The 16291-nt window shown below is 48.1% G+C and overlaps 1 protein-coding gene across 2 annotated transcripts in view; it reads left to right on the top strand.

Moving 5' to 3' along the window:
- The first annotated feature begins 6491 nt into the window (after positions 1-6491).
- MFHAS1 (multifunctional ROCO family signaling regulator 1) overlaps positions 6492-16291 on the top strand; it is a 92278-nt gene continuing 82478 nt past the window's right edge. Inside the window, exon 1 of one of the 2 annotated variants that reach the window (XR_007494881.1) lies at positions 6492-9538. Coding sequence is in view for 1 of the 2 variants with exons in the window: in XM_049772337.1 (XP_049628294.1) it covers positions 6541-9538 (2998 nt within the window). In the remaining variant the exon portion in view is untranslated. The remainder of the gene's footprint in view (positions 9539-16291) is intronic. The other variant, XM_049772337.1, reaches the window with a different exon arrangement.

Raw genomic sequence — 16291 nt, forward strand, 5'->3', positions numbered from 1 at the left:
TATAAAACAATGCATCTCTAAATAAAAGAATAACATAAATATAAAGAGAAAATGTTTATAAATGTAAGTAGAAAAAATGTTATGACTAGATATGTTCCTAGCCATACCTAGGCAATTCCTGATTAGCTTGTCTTTGTCATTTAATAGCATTTAATCTCATTGCAAATTTGAATCTTGAATAAAATTATTAGCCATATAGAGTTCCTTTAGCAAACCTTAAGTGACATCAAAATATTCTGCAGAAAAAGTAAAGAGAGTTTCCAAAGTTTCTTTACATTTTCAGTAATGGGAAATCAAGAGAGGCTAAAGTGTGAGTGGATCCTTCAGAAAGCAATGCCGATGGAATGGTGAGAATGGAAGCCTGATTCCTAAGTCAAGGAGGGAATAAGTGGAGAGTAACCAGATTTGTCCTTTACCACTAAGGAAACATGTTTGACAGAGCAAGGAAGTTAAGAAATGAGCCGGAGGCCAGGAGGTTAGCAAGGTCAAGAGAAAAATGTCAAGATGGAGGAAACTCAAGTATGAGGAAGAGAGAAAAAGAAGCCAACAGTTGGTGTGTATGTGTGTGTGTGTGTGTGTGTGTGTGTGTGTGTGTGTGTGTGTGTGTGTGTGTGTGTGTGTAGGGGAGAACGTAGGCCAGAGCACGTACTTTGCACACAGAAGTCCTGAGGAGACCTTAGCCTGGTGTGGTTTCAGAGCACCACTCAGAGAGGGCCTAAACTAGCACTCAAACAGGCATAACTTTCCTGGGGCAGAATTGGGTATGGCCCCAAACATGACTCCCACTCCCCCAAAAGAAAGAAACCAGGGATGGGAGCTCACTTGGAATTTGTTACTGGTCTTAGTGAGGCCTCAGAGCCAAGTAATTTCTCCTTCTGTATCCTTCAGCCTATATTGATTTTCATTAAAATGAAAGACTTACTACCAGGAATCTCTCATTAGCCAGCTATATCTTTATTATTTTGAATATTAAAAAATATAAATATTAAAGCACTGCAATTTATATAGTTTTCCCAGTTGACTGTCAGGGGTTGCTTCACACTAATGTCTTTAGACCACTTTCAGCTTTCTTTTTTTTTTTTTTATATAATTTTTATTTTGATCATAGTGGCTTACATATTGTTGACAATAATATTCTAGGTACATATTCACATAAAATCAGGGGGGATTCCCATCCCTAAATTGTCCTCCCTACACCTCCGTTTTTGTCCTACCTCCCATTTCCTCTTCCTCCCCCCAGGGTGGCTAGAATATGTGATCCCCTCTGTATTTGACCTACTACTTAGTAGTCTTGCATCAGTTTGGTCTTGGTGCCTCCCTTATTTCCCCCTCTAAGTGGGGGCAGGGCTAGCAGTTCAAGTTGGGTGGTTTTGCCTGAAAAAGAGAAAATGAGTAAACTGGGGTAAGAGTCTAATACCCCAAAAATGGGCAGAATCCTTCTAGGGGTTCTCCTCATCGATTTGGGAAATGAAGGAGAAAAAGAAGGTGAAACACCCCATCAGTACCAAAAGAAGTGTCAAATATCCAGTGAGGTCTCCAGTTACATCGATAAGCACCACAAAAAACTGATAAAAAAAATACAAACAAAAACAAACAAACATATAAACCAAAAAAACTCGCCGTGGTCTTGAAATAAGAAACATGGTGTAGCACATGAAAGAAAAGAAAAGAAAGGAAGAGAAAAAAAAAAAAAGAATAATTGGGGACAACAATTTCAATAATCACATCCAAACCGAGAAATCGACCAAAATAGGTAGGTAAATAAAAATAATAATAACAATAATAAATGAAGGTAATATATATATGTATATAAAAAAATATCCAAGGTTTTGTGCTTTGCACCAACTCCCTGGGTTCCCTCCCACCCCCAGCCTGCCTCCTTGACAGGTACATTTTTTAAGTTAGGTTGCTGTAGTGTGGCTCTCTTGCTTTCTGTATTGCTGTTTTTGTAGTTTATATATATAATATATATATACACACATATAAATGCATATATATATATATGCATGTGTATACCATATGTGAAACCCACCAAAGTGCCCAAGGCACCTGATTCCTGACCACATTTTTATTTCTAATTAAAATTTTTATATGTGTGATATTAGTGATTAACTCAGCTCTCCTACATGCTAGGCATGTATTCTTTTTGTTTGTTTGTTTGTTTGTTTGCTTGGGCCACATCCTGTATGCACTCCTGGCTTGGGGGAACATATGGGATGCCAGGGGATCAAACCGCGGTCCATCCTAGGCTAGTGCCAACAAGGCAGATGCCTTACTGCTTGTGCCACTGCTCTGGCCCCGCTAGTCATGTATTCTATCAGAGTGTCAGACCCCCATCTCTCAGTCACATCTTTGCAGGTGTACTTAGCTCAAGAATTGGTGTTAAACTTTCCCCAGAATGCTAAAAGAAGAGAATTTGAGCTCTAGCAGAGGGTCTGCACTCTGGAAGAAAGTCAGTCCATGGCAGAAGCTGCAGTGGAATCAGGGTAAGATCAAAAAAACCAGGACATAGGCCAGAGCGGTGATGGAAGTGGTAAGGCATTTGCCTTGCACACACTAACCTAGGATGGACGGTTTGATCCTCCAGTGTCCCATATGGTCCCCCAAGCCAGGAGTGATTTCTGAGTGCATAGCCAGGAGTAATCTCTGTGTGTCACCGGGTCTGTCCCCCCCCCCCACAAAAAAATAAAACAGGACAAATGTGGCTGAAGCAATAGCACAGAGGTAGGTTGTTTGCCTTGCATACCACCAATCTGGGATGGACTCGGATTCAATTCCCAGCATCCCATATGGTTCCCTGAGTCAGAAATCAAGGATGATTTCTGAGCGCAGAGCCAGGAGTAACCTCTGAACACCACTGCGTATGCCCCTCCCCCTAAAAAAAACCAAAACAGAACAAATGAAAGCTTTTGAAAATGTCTTGATTAGGTCCAGGACTTCAGTGAAAGAGCCCAGACAAGAAAACTTTGAATGATCAAAGATCAGAGAAAACAAAGAAAAAGAAAAAATAGAAAGTAGGAGAAACTATTTTGGTTAAGAGAAAGATGACATGGGTGAGGGGTTAGGAATGGACATTTTTGCATAAATAAGGTTCATAGATATGAAAATAAGAGTTCACCGGAAATTCTTGTACCTCAACTATCCACAACTATTCACCACATCCTCAGCAGGATTTTTACATCTGCCTCTATTTCTATTTTGCTACTTTGTACTTGTAGCTCTTTCAGTCCCCCCCCCCTATGTTCCACCCATTTTTCAACTCTTTACAATGTAACTTTTCTGGAGAGAATTTTAGCAAAGCTACTTTAATAACAAGGTAAACCCAAAACTTGAACAAGAATTCTTACAAAGAAGTCATGTACAGGGGTCCAACTGACAACACAGAGGGTAGGGCATTTGCCTTACATGCAACTGACCCAGAAATTATCCTCTGCATCCAATAGGGCCCCCCTGAGCCTGCCAGGCATGGTTTTTGAGCACAAAGTCAGGAGTACCCACTGTGCGCCAATGGGTGTGGCTGCAAAACAAAAACAAAAAAAGAAAATCATGTACAAGGAACCATTTCTGTATAGGAGACTGTGTCCTCTCTGAGTGAGAGGCCTTCCAGGGACTGTTCTCTGGCAGCTTCCTTTATCTTTAGATTCTTAGAGAGAAAATTACAGGTGACCTGCAAAGAACTGTTCAAAGTCAGTGAAAGTGAAAGCATAATTTTCTGATAACTCCTACAAAGGCAGAGGGTTGGCAAAGGTTATTTAAACCAACTAGCCTTGTGGACTTCAGGATACTAAGGTCAGCAGAGAGTGGATTCCTTTTCCTTTCTTGGCTGAACCATTTTGGGTTAGAAAGAATTGAAGGGTGGAGGCTTTGGGGTCTGACTTAAAAACAGCAGGAAGCTGATTGGCTAGGCAAATAAGGCCACATGATGGGAAGTTAGCATACTTAGCTTTGCCCTTTAACTAGCTGGTTGATTGTGAACATACTTACCTTGCACTTGCTTCTCTCCTTCTCCCCCCCCCTTTCTGTATGTATGTATGTATGTATGTATGTATGTATGTATGTATGTATGTATGTATATATCCATACACACATAAAGGGGCTGAGGGGAATCTTTGAGTTCTTTGATCTCCCAAAAAGACCTTCAGAAAAAACACAGATCAGGGCTGGAGATATATAGCACAGCGGTAGGGCGTTTGCTTTGCACACAGCCGATCTAGGACAGACAGTGGTTCGAATTCCTGTATCCCATATGGTCCCCTGTCAGGAGCGAATTCTGAGTGCAGTGTCAGGAGTAACCCCAGAGGGCCACCGGGTGTGACCCAAAAACAAAACAAAACAAAACAAAACAAAATTAAAAAAAAAAAGAAAGAAAAACACATCAGCTCTTCCTGACACCCACATTTCTTTTGAGGTGTGCATGTTTCGGGAATACACCTGCCCTACTTCTGGGGGATAAATGCCCTTTAGTTTCAGTATGTAGGATTCTGATTGTGTGTGTGTGTGTGTGTGTGTGTGTGTGTGTGTGTTGACATCCAGCAATACCCAGGGCTCACTATGGACTGGCTTTGTGACCCAGGATCATTCCAGGAGGGTTCGGGAGAGCATAGGGGTGCTAGGGATCCATCTGGGGACATCTGCATACAAGGCAAAATTCTACCAGTTATATTATCACTCAGGATCCCGAGATTTTTATCCATCACTAAGCAGATGAATTACTGAGACTTTAGTTGCTCTCTATAAATAATTTTTCCCTCAAAGCAACAGCTCTGGAAATAGGTCCTGGAAAGAAAGTAGGATTCTGGGGCCCTGGAGAGCCACAATGAGATCTGATGTATTTGATTTGACCCATGAGATGCAGTTTGGTGTCCCCGAACACGAATGAACTTATTTATGATTGAGCTTCAATGATACAATGTTCCAAAATCCATACCTGAGCCGGTACACACTTCCCGCCACCAGTTTCCCTAGTTTCCTCTCCCTGCCCACCAGAACCCCCAACCAGCCTCTATGGCAAACATATTCTGTCTGTCTGTCTGTCTGTCTGTCTGTCTGTCTGTCTGTCTGTCTGTCTGTCTGTCTCCCTTCTCCCTCTATGCACAACTTTTGAATGCTGTGTTTTTATTAACCAATGTAGGGACTGCGACGGAGGTGGTACCCTCAGACTCGTTAGTTTCATGGTTTGGGTAACATCTAAACCTGATGTTAAATACAAAATACTTCCTGGAGAGGAAAAATAAGGCCTTAGAATCGAGCAAGAGAGCTGCCATTCTTTGCTCTCTACAGTATTCAAAGTATAGGCAGGTGGTAACTGGGGATCTGTTGAGGCTAAATGGGGGGTACCCCAGTCTGCACTCCTTGATTGCCTATCCCCCTGTACCACCACCCCCGACCACTAATCAGCCAAGAAAGGAGCAGGCTCAAAGCCTTTCAAGGGGGGGGGGGGAGCTAAGAACACCCACAGCAGGTCTGTCACCGAATAGGACCTCGATAAATATTTACCAATGAATGAGCAGTGGCCTGCTTTCTTCCTTTTGTTTAGCTCCACTTTGGTTTAAGACTCCTATAAGGGAGCCTAGGTCCTCGAATCGGGCCAGTTCCATTCTAGCGTGGGTGCAGGGCAGGGTGAATGAAATTAATGCAGGGGTTTGGGGGGATCAGGTGGGCAAGGGCTCCGGAGAGAAGGAAAAGAAATCCTTTGGGGGCACGACGAGGCCGACAAAGAGTCAGACGCCGCGAACCCAGCCCGGACAGCCCCGGCACCCCCAAGGGCAGTAAGGGCGGGCTCTGGGCGCGCTTCCCTCCCACCAGGGGCATCGAAACTCGCGGGGCCGGGACCGCCGAGGAGTCCCCAACACACCCCACTGGCGGCTCCCGCCCCCGGGGCGGTGCCGGGAACACGGGGTGCCCCCGCCGGTCACGTGGGGGAGCGGCTGGTTCCACCGGGCGGCGCTGCCGCTTCCCTGATCGCGCGCCTTCGCCGTGCCCGAGTCCGGGGAAGCGGAGACAAGGAGGCGTCGCCGCCCCCCGCGGCCAGCTGCGCCCGGGATCGGCGGCCGCACCATGCCCCCAGCGGGGAGCAGCGCCGATCTCCACCTGGAGCTCGCCCGGGTGACCAAGCTGCGGGCCGCGGGGCCGAGGCGGCGAGGCTAGCGAGCGGGGCCGGAATCGGCGCCCAGGCGGGCGGAGCCGAAGGAGGAGCAGCCGGCCAGCCTCGGCGGCGCGGCGCGGCAGGCGGGCGGCGGCCCTGCTGCCCGCGGCGCGCCCATGGCCCGGGAGGAAAGAGAATGCAAGCGGCGCTACCCGCTGGCTGCCGCCTGCCCCCGCGCCCTGAGCTCGGCGCCCCCCGGAGCTGCTCGCCACGCCGCCGTCCCCCAGTTGCAGGCGCCTGGCCACCGGCTGCGCTAGGACCTCCGGCCGCCGCTCGCCCACCGCGGGTGGGAAGCCGGGAGCTGCGGGAGCCCGAGGACCCGGGAGCCTGGTGCCCCGCGGCATGTAGCTGCGGGCCCCCTCGGCCGCGTGCGGGTGTCGGCGGGGCGCCCCGCCATGGAGGGGAAGGATAGTGGCAACCTGAAGACGGTGCGACTGTGGCGGGACGCCGCCCTGCGCGCCAGGAAACTGCGGGGCAACCTGCGCCAGCTGACACTCAGCGCGGCTGGGGGCTGCCAGGGGGTGGGCGACTCTCTGGACTCCCCCGACGCCCCGCCCCAGCTCCTGCTGCCTGCCAACCTTGGGGACATTGAGGTGCTCAATCTGGGCAACAACGGACTGGAGGAGGTGCCCGACGGGCTGGGGTCGGCGCTGGGCAGCCTGCGCGTCCTGGTCCTGCGCCGCAATCGCTTCGGCCAGCTGCCCCCCGCGGTGGCCGAGTTGGGCCACCACCTCACCGAGCTGGACATCAGCCACAACCGGCTGACGGGCCTGGGCACCGAGGTGCTGAGCGCCCTGCACGAGCTGCGCAAGCTGAATCTCAGCCATAATCAGCTGCTGGGCCTCCCCGCGCAGCTCGGTGCCCTCGCCCACCTGGAGGAGCTGGACGTCAGCTTCAACCGCCTGGCACACCTGCCGGACTCGCTCGCCGGCCTCTCCCGTCTGCGCACCGTCGACGTGGACCACAACCAGCTCACGACGTTCCCACGACAGCTGCTGCAGTTGGCCTCCCTCGAGGAGCTGGACGTCTCCAGTAACCGGCTGCAGGGCCTACCTGAGGATATCAGTGCCCTGCGTGCCCTCAAGATCCTCTGGCTCAGTGGGGCCGAGCTTGGCACCCTGCCCAGTGGCTTCTGCGAGCTGGCCAGTCTGGAGAGCCTCATGTTGGACAACAACGGGCTGCAGGCCTTGCCTGCCCAGTTTAGCCGTCTGCAGCGGCTCAAGATGCTCAACCTCTCCTCCAACCTCTTCGAGGAGTTTCCCGAAGCGCTGCTGCCCCTGGCTGGCCTGGAGGAGCTCTACCTTAGCCGAAACCAGCTCACCTCAGTGCCATCCCTTATCTCTGGCCTGGGCCGCCTTCTCACCCTGTGGCTGGATAATAACCGCATCCGCTACCTGCCTGACTCCATTGTGGAACTGACTGGCCTGGAGGAACTGGTGCTGCAAGGGAACCAGATCGCTGTGCTGCCAGACAACTTTGGCCAGCTCTCCCGCGTGGGCCTGTGGAAGATCAAGGATAACCCACTGATCCAACCCCCCTACGAGGTCTGCATGAAGGGGATCCCCTACATCGCGGCCTATCAGAAGGAGCTGGCTCATTCCCAGCCGGCGGTGCAGCCTCGTCTCAAGCTGCTCTTGATGGGCCACAAGGCTGCGGGGAAGACCTTACTTCGGCACTGCCTGACTGAGGAGCGAGTTGAAGGCAACCACGGAGTCGAGGGCAAGGAGAAGAACTACCTCGCTTCCCTGCCCTCCGCCAGCAAGGGCATCGAGGTGACCAGCTGGACTGCAGATGCTTCTCGGGGCCTGCGGTTCATCGTGTATGACTTGGCTGGCGACGAGAGTTATGAGGTGATCCAGCCCTTCTTCCTTTCCCCGGGAGCCCTTTATGTGCTGGTGGTGAACTTGGCCACCTACGAACCCTTGCACTTTCCCACCACCGTGGGCTCTTTCTTGCATCGGGTGGGGGCCCGGGTGCCGCATGCCGTGGTGTGCATCGTGGGCACCCACGCGGACCTGTGTGGGGAGCGGGAGCTGGAAGAGAAATGCTTGGACATTCACCGCCAGATCGCCCTGCAGGAGAAGCACGATGCTGAGGGGCTGAGTCGGCTGGCCCAGGTGGTGGACGAAGCGCTGGCGCGGGACTTTGAGTTGCGCTCCGCCAGCCCCCATGCTGCCTACTATGGTGTTTCAGACAAGAACCTTCGGAGGCGCAAGGCCCACTTCCAGTACCTGCTCAACCACCGGCTGCAGATCCTCTCACCTGTGCTGCCTGTCAGCTGCAGGGACCCCCGCCAATTACAGCGTCTCCGTGACAAGTTACTCTCCGTGGCCGAGCACCGGGAGATCTTCCCCAATCTACACCGAGTGCTCCCTCGCTCCTGGCAGGTGCTGGAGGAATTGCACTTCCAGGCCCCGCAGGCGCAGCGACTCTGGCTGAGCTGGTGGGACTCTGCACGCCTGGGCCTTCAGGCGGGTCTGACCGAGGACAGGTTGCAGAGTGCACTGTCCTATCTGCACGAGAGTGGCAAGCTGCTCTACTTTGAGGACAGCCCGGCCCTCAAGGAACACGTCTTCCACAACCTCACCCGCCTCATCGACATCCTCAACGTCTTTTTCCAGAGGGATGCATCCTTGCTGCTGCACAAGCTACTCCTGGGGGCCAGCAGAGAGGGCGAGGGTGACGGAGAGGGCTCCTCACTTGTGGCTCTGCCTTCCCTGAGCCAGGACCTGCTCCGAACCACTCAGCTCCATCACTACGTGGAGGGCTTTCTGCTTCATGGGCTCCTGCCAGCCCACATCATCCGATTGCTGCTTAAGCCACACATCCAGGCCCAACAGGACTTGCAGCTGCTTCTGGAGCTGCTGGAGAAGATGGGACTGTGTTACTGCCTCAATAAACCCAAGGGTAAGCCTTTGAATGGCTCCACAGCCTGGTATAAGTTCCCCTGTTATGTACAGAACGAAGTGCCCCATGCAGAGGCCTGGATTAATGGGACCAATCTAGCCGGGCAGTCTTTTGTGGCTGAGCAATTGCAGATTGAATATAGTTTTCCCTTTACGTTTCCACCTGGGTTGTTTGCGCGCTACAGTGTCCAAATCAACAGCCACGTGGTGCACAGGTCCGACGGTAAACTTCAGATCTTTGCCTACCGGGGGAAAGTTCCTGTGGTGGTGAGTTATAGACCTGCCAGAGGGGTCCTGCAGCCAGACACTCTGTCCATTGCCAGCCATGCCTCATTACCAAATATATGGACAGCATGGCAAGCCATCACCCCCCTGGTGGAGGAACTGAACGTGCTGCTTCAGGAATGGCCTGGACTGCACTACACCGTGCATATTCTCTGTTCTAAGTGCCTTAAGAGAGGGTCGCCCAATCCACACGCTTTCCCAGGTAAGTGGAGGGAAGGGAAGTGGGTTCTTCTGAGGTGTGTGTTAAGATGCATTTTGGAAGCGATCTGTTTCTCTTAGGGTGGGATACTTGCTGATGTAGTGATATCCTCTCTCCATAATGCCCTCTCATGGAAAGGCTCACTGAAAGAGGGAGAGTTGGCACCTCCTTTTCTCCTTCAATGCAAGTTAGCTTACCCTCCTCTGTGGAAGGACATTTCACAGTAACCAAAAGCGGGTAGTGTCTGCTCCAAGTTTCCTCCTAAACCTTGTTGAATGCCTGTTTGACTCAGCCTGACAGGCAGCCTGGAGTTTGAAATGTCTCTGTTCATTTTTTTTGTTTTTGTTTAAATTTTGTTTAAATTCAGAGCAACGGCGGCAGCAGCCTGAGATTGCTCACTTTTCTTAAGTTTCTGAGAAGAGCATTTTTGTCCCTGGGGGTGAATGATGAATTTAGGAAAGACACACATTTCAGTCTGACTCAAGCTTGGGATCAGTTTCACCCAGCACACAAGGGTAGGAATGATAGCTTGCTGATTTCTGAGGGGAGTTTCCTGTGGTATTTCCTGGCAATTTTGTGTGTTCACAGACATCTTAAGATTTGGTAAGCATTAGAGAAAGGGACTTTTTAGAGCTGTCTGAGAAGAGAAGGAAGGTCAAAAAGTGACAAGAGTGGCTCTATTATAAGTGAGTTGAATTCAAGGACTAGTTGGCTGGGCTTTGTTGAGCCCAGTTCACTGATTGAGGTCTCCTGAATCTTTAGTGGAGAATAGGTCTAGTTCTCTTAAAAGTGCTGGCTTTCATGGAGCCAACCTGAGAAACTACTTTCCTAGTTCCCTAAGGACAAAGCTCTGATGGCATCAGTACCGCTTTCTTCCTGGGTGCCCACCCCTGACCACATTGGGGGAAATGGAGTAGCCTGCCAGCTACTCTGACCTTTGTCCTCATCTGAATGGATTTGTAAGGATTTCAGGAAGAAATCTGATACCAATATTTCCGCAGGTAACCTCTTACCATTGCCCTAGATCTTAGGTTGAGTTTGTTTCTTTGGCTTGGAAATAAGCCACCATATTCAGTTACCAGTTACCTGAGCCAACCATTCTGTATTGACTGGTGTTTTGTCTGACTTACTAGACTCTGAAGGTGTTTTTTGTTTGTTTTTTTTGTTTTTGCTATAGTATTTTAGTCATGATAGCAAAAGGTTTTCTTATTGTGTTCTCTGAATTGAATCAAGTAACTGAATTGAATCAACTGACATGTTCATGGGGTACTAAGTGGGGACTCCTCACTCCTAATCCAAAGACAGAATATTAATAAAACTGATGTTCTTCACAACAAAGGGGAAAGACATATAGGTTCTTGACCAAGAAGATATCTGTGTAGAGGAATTCCAAGGAATTTGATGACTGAATAATGAGACTGGAATTTCCTCCTTTCCCCTTAGCTCTTTATTATTTATTTATTTTTGCTTTTAACATTCATAAATTTTGCAAACAAGCTCCCAGGAGATGCAGGAACAAGCCCAGTCTCTAGTTATTGTTTTGCTTGTTTGCGTTTGAAAGGAGGCACACCTGCATAGCTGGCTGGGCTCTGAGGAAGACATGATTTCAATATAAACAATACAGTGTTTACAACTGTAAAATTATTTTATATATTGAAGAGGAATGTTCTGTTCTTATATATAGCATGCATTTCTTTTTCATTTAAGGCCAAAGATAGGTTGCTTTTTCCTTCTTTTCTTTCTTCTTTTTTTTCTGATTTTTGAGTTTTGGGCCACACCTGCACACCAGCCTTCCTTCCTTCCTTCCTTCCTTCCTTCCTTCCTTCCTTCCTTCCTTCCTTCCTTCCTTCCTTCCTTCCTTCCTTCCTTCCTTCCTTCCTTCCTTCCTTCCTTCCTTCCTTCCTTCCTTCCTTCCTTCCTTCCTTCCTTCCTTCCTTCCTTCCTTCCTTCCTTCCTTCCTTCCTCCCTCCCTCCCTCCCTCCCTCCCTCCCTCCCTCCCTTCCTTCCTTCCTTCCTTCCTATTATATTTCACCTCAAATCAGCAAAGAGTTGTGGAAAAGAGTTGTGAACAAAGGTCATGATGCTGTATTTATTACACTAAAGAATAGAAAGAAAACTATTTTCACTTTATGTATTCTGATGGTCATTGTTTTAAGTATTTGCCAAAATTCTACCCTCTGAACAACTTGAGAAGAGCTAAATCAATAAAAAGCTAGAAAATGATGCAGTAGTAGTATTATGATTTAGGGTATTGAATTATAAGACATATATTTAAAAAAATTTGATGGGCTGAATAGATAATATAGCGGGTAGGATGCTTGCTTTGCACATGGCTGACCTAGATTCAATCCCCAGCACCAAGTATTTTCCTCAAGCCCACCAGGCCAGAGTGATCCTGTAGTGTAAACCCAGGAGTATGCCCTGAAAACAGTCAAGGATAGCCACAAAACAAAAGAACAAAAAATATGTTTGAGCACCTAGATCATTAAAATAAATTTCAATTCATCAGTAACTTACGAATAGCAAAAATTTTTTTTGTCTTTTTAGGTGTTTGCTTTTTAGAGACATTAAAAGACGATTATGTAGTTTTACATTTTATTGAAGTTTCAAATTACATGAACAATAGTAATTTTACATATAGTTGTATGAAACTGGATTATTAATTGTTTCAATGTTGGGACATAGAAATAATCAAAGGAAACACAAATTCAAAGTAACATTAATGATGTGTGTGTGTGTGTGTGTGTGTGTGTGTGTGTGCAAGCCTGTTTGATCCTCTTCTATGTCAACAAGGATTTTGGACTTGACCTGCATGCATGTATTTGACCCAGGGAAGTGTAATGCTTATTTCTTAGTTTTCTTATTTGGCTTTACAAAGGAAACGGAACATTTGGAGAGTGCTCTGCCAATAACCACTTGGCTTCTAAAAATCGTTGTAAAAGGCGATCTGCTCATGCTGTCAGAAATGATCTGTTGGTCTAAATTCAGATGAATGGGTTGAACAGCCAGAGGTACCTTTGAAGACTCAGAGAAGCCTCCCTGGTAGTGTGGGTACAGATCCTCTTGCTAGCTCAGGACTTTCTTCTTTCCTTCTTTTCTCCTTCCAGCTTTTCCATCTCCTTGCAGTCTTCCTAGGTTGACTGCTCTTGTCCTGGAGTTAGTTTCTGCTCACAGAATATTTATCTATGTCTCTGTTCTCCTCCCCACCCCAGTCTGACATATAACCCAGAGAAGTCAAACACTCCCCTGACAACATGTGGCATACTGAGGAGAGTAGAGGCCAGGACTGCAGGTCTGCAGCTAGATCCTATTGACTTACCATTGAAGTGGCTTGAATGAGTTTTGTGCATGCTCAAGCTGAAAGAGTGTGTCCTACTGAGCAGAACTAGATTAAAAAACGCTTTTACAACGACCTTCCAAATCATGCCTCTCCATGCTTCCCAAGTTCAGTGTTTATACATGTGCCCAATTTCTTGCCCCTGAGCATATCATTCAGCACCCATGAATTTTGCTGTGTTTTTTTAGTGTCTGTCCTAACTCTTAGACTGGGTTTCACACTTGTTTCCTCTGAGCAGGAGACACACTGGAGGCTTTGGAGCTTTTCTTAGCATTCTCAGATGTTTATTGAACGATTGTTTTCTTTGTTCTTCGTGAACTCTTTTTGAGTCCCAGGTGGTTCTATATTATCACCTCGCTTTGTTCTGTGCCCCCCCTCCCCATGCTCCCATAGGGCTTCCATTGTGCAGAGTTCCTGCCCTTTCCTTTGAATACAGCCTTCATCCCGTCTGAAGCAGAGCAAAATTCTTACCTTGTTACAGCTAAATTTTAGAGTTCCTGGAATCTGAGCATGCCCTACTTGTTTGGATTGAATTAGTCATTGTTTTTTAATTTTCATTGAGGCTATTAAATATCTTTTTAGTTTAGCTATATTATTGTCAACACATCTATAATATTGGCTTCTGCTTTTTTATGGATGGTCCTCTTTGAACTCTCTTGGCTTTTGTTTCACATAAGCATCCAAAACTGAACTATACTATTTTGCATCCTGGAAATCCAAGGTGAGAAAGACCTTTGGCACTTTCATATTATTTTAAGTATTAAGTGTCTGTTCTCCAAATTCTGCAGTATAATCACAAGTTCATCTTTACACCAATAGTTTAGGATTTCTATTTTGGGTTGGGGACGGGCTATTTCCAAGCATGGCTCAGGAGTTTTGGGGGCCACTCCTGGTGATAAACTTAGCCAACCTGGCCAGATGATTCAGTGCTCAGTCTCAGTTCTGAGATTCTGCTCATACCAGTAGTTCTGGGGGCTTTAGGGATATACCCAGTGGTCAGTGGGGCATGTGATGCTAGGAATCAAACTCAGGTCTTTATACTTGCAAGACAGACATCCCTGACCTCAAACCAGCTCCCTGCCTCTAGGATTCTTGGAGAAATCTTTTTTATTTGTTACCTGATGTTTTCTGTCCTATGCTGCCACATGCACCTCTATCTTACTCCACTGTACACCTCACTATTCCAGGTCTCACTTTTGACTTCACCTTTGCGCCTGAAACACTTACAGCCTGTTCTTGCAGTAGTGTGTTGGGCTCAGGGAGAGGATAGGTGGTGAAAAACAGTCTCTTGCCCTGTGCAGAGAGGAAGGGTAGGTTCTGCTTCATTAAGAGGCAGCACTGGGGCCTGCATGTTGGCCCACATTTTGGGGTGTGTTATTTTTATCCTAGGCCCAAGGACTTGCATCTCTCCCTGTTGTGATTCAGGATCTGACTATTCAACCCCTGAGTGGGGGCTTCTCTAATAGGCTGACAGGGATTGGGGGGCAGGTCTGGCTTTGCCTATTGCCATCTTTTCTCCAACAACCTGGCTTTCCAGTACCTGGGAGGAGGGGGCACAGACTAGCTCTGGGTTGCCAGGCTCTGTGAAAAATATTGTAGACTACTGACTGCAGGGCAGATCCAGCCAGGCTTCTGTTCTCCTAGGCTCAGCATCTCTAAATTTAAAGTCAGTATGGGTCAGCCCAAAAGACTATGTACTTACTTTGCATCCTGGAGCCCCAGGTTCAATCCTGCACTGCACGGTGCTCTGAAACTCCACCTTGAACAGCTTTGAACAATAAACTTGGAGTAGCTCCTGCTCTGGCATCACCAGCTGCACACCCCACCCCAAGCCAAACAGAGGCTGGGGAGATGGCTCAATAGGCTGGCATGCTTGCATGCAGGGCTTTGGGTTTATCCCCAGCATCGCTTGATCCCCTAGACCTAGTTGGGAACATCCCCCAAATACTAAGTCAAAAGTAGGCCTGAGCACTGTTGGGTGTAGCCCCCAATCTAAGCCAGACAAAATAAACAAACAAATAAAACTTGTTATGAGGTGGTTTTCAGGCTGAATCTCTTCACTTCCAAGAGACTTGCTCTGGGCTGCATACTCAGTGCTTTGGCATCATGCAACCTTGGATCTGTCTGTGGTTTGTATGGTTTATTCTGCACTCTGATAGCAACATCCATGGGTGAGACTGTGTAAACATTTGGGTAGTGGTGGGGGCATGTGGGACTGTACTTAGGTATAGTAACTCTGGGCTGAGGTATTACTACTGGCAATGCCAGGGATCAGGCAAGGCAAGTGCTTTACCTTCTGTACTATCTCTTTGGCCCCAGGTTGGCTCTTTTTAAAGAACTCTAGAAGTCCCAAAGCTTCTTCATTGATGAGTCAGAAAAAGACTTTTGGGGAGTCATTTATGATGCCCTCTAAGCGAAAAGTAAATATTTTAAGATACTTCCCCTCCATCTACATAGCCCCACTCTTCCAGATACAGGGGAGGAGTGGGCAGGGGCAGATCTTCGGCTGCCAGGCTGAATGCAGTGCTGGAACTGGCACACACTACCTGACTTCACTCACATGTTCTCCCTCCCACCCCACAATTTCCTTACCTCTTCCTAACGGACTTCAACACCCTCCCCACCCCTACCCCTGTGGTATTGACATTGACTGGCATCTCTAAATGCCAGAAAGGAGAGAAAGATTTGGGAAAGTGAAGACTTAGAAGGGCAGGAAAGAGACATTGCACCACCCCAGGAGAGGGTCCAGCTTGTATTCTTGCTTCAGGGGCTCCCTGCAGGGTCATGTTGCTGGTTTGGGTTCACGAAAGCCCATACAAGAGTGGCCGCCGGCTGCATCATGTCCAGACAATGCTTAGACACAGATAAAACCTCTCCAGACCCACCAACAGCAGGGCTAACTTTATTTTTCTTTTTTCAGAGGAGGAGGAGGGATGAAGAAAAACTTCAGTTTATTTTTGTTTTGGTATTAGTTGTTTGCAAATGTGTTTTCATTTTTCCTTCATCAACATAATCTCTGAGCTAAAAAAAAGTACAGCAGTTTTTCTGAGTGAGAAAACCATTGGTAAATTTTTTGTTCTTTTGCCATAGGTTTACAGCAGGCAAAAACTTACTGAAGGAGGAAGTGGAACAGGAGAAAGAGGCTGCAGCAGGGGTGAGGGGGGTGGCTATGGTGGGATAGAGGCACTGGGGTACTGTGGTAGAGTCCCTAGCCGGAAGCAACTTCCTGCTCCAGGCAGGCAGCCCAGGCTGACCCAGCTGTTTCCTTGTCTGTGCAAATCTGTGTACTGGGGCACTTGGGAGAGGAGTGAGGGATGGAGTTGCTCTTCCGAAGTTCCTTTTTGGCATGTGTTCTTCTGCTTTCTGGGCAGAGTGATCAGGCTTTGACTCTGTTGCTGTTGTTGCATTTTCCTCCTCTT

Source organism: Suncus etruscus, chromosome 4 (assembly GCF_024139225.1).
Source record: "Suncus etruscus isolate mSunEtr1 chromosome 4, mSunEtr1.pri.cur, whole genome shotgun sequence".
NCBI classification, from domain to species: Eukaryota; Metazoa; Chordata; class Mammalia; order Eulipotyphla; family Soricidae; genus Suncus; species Suncus etruscus.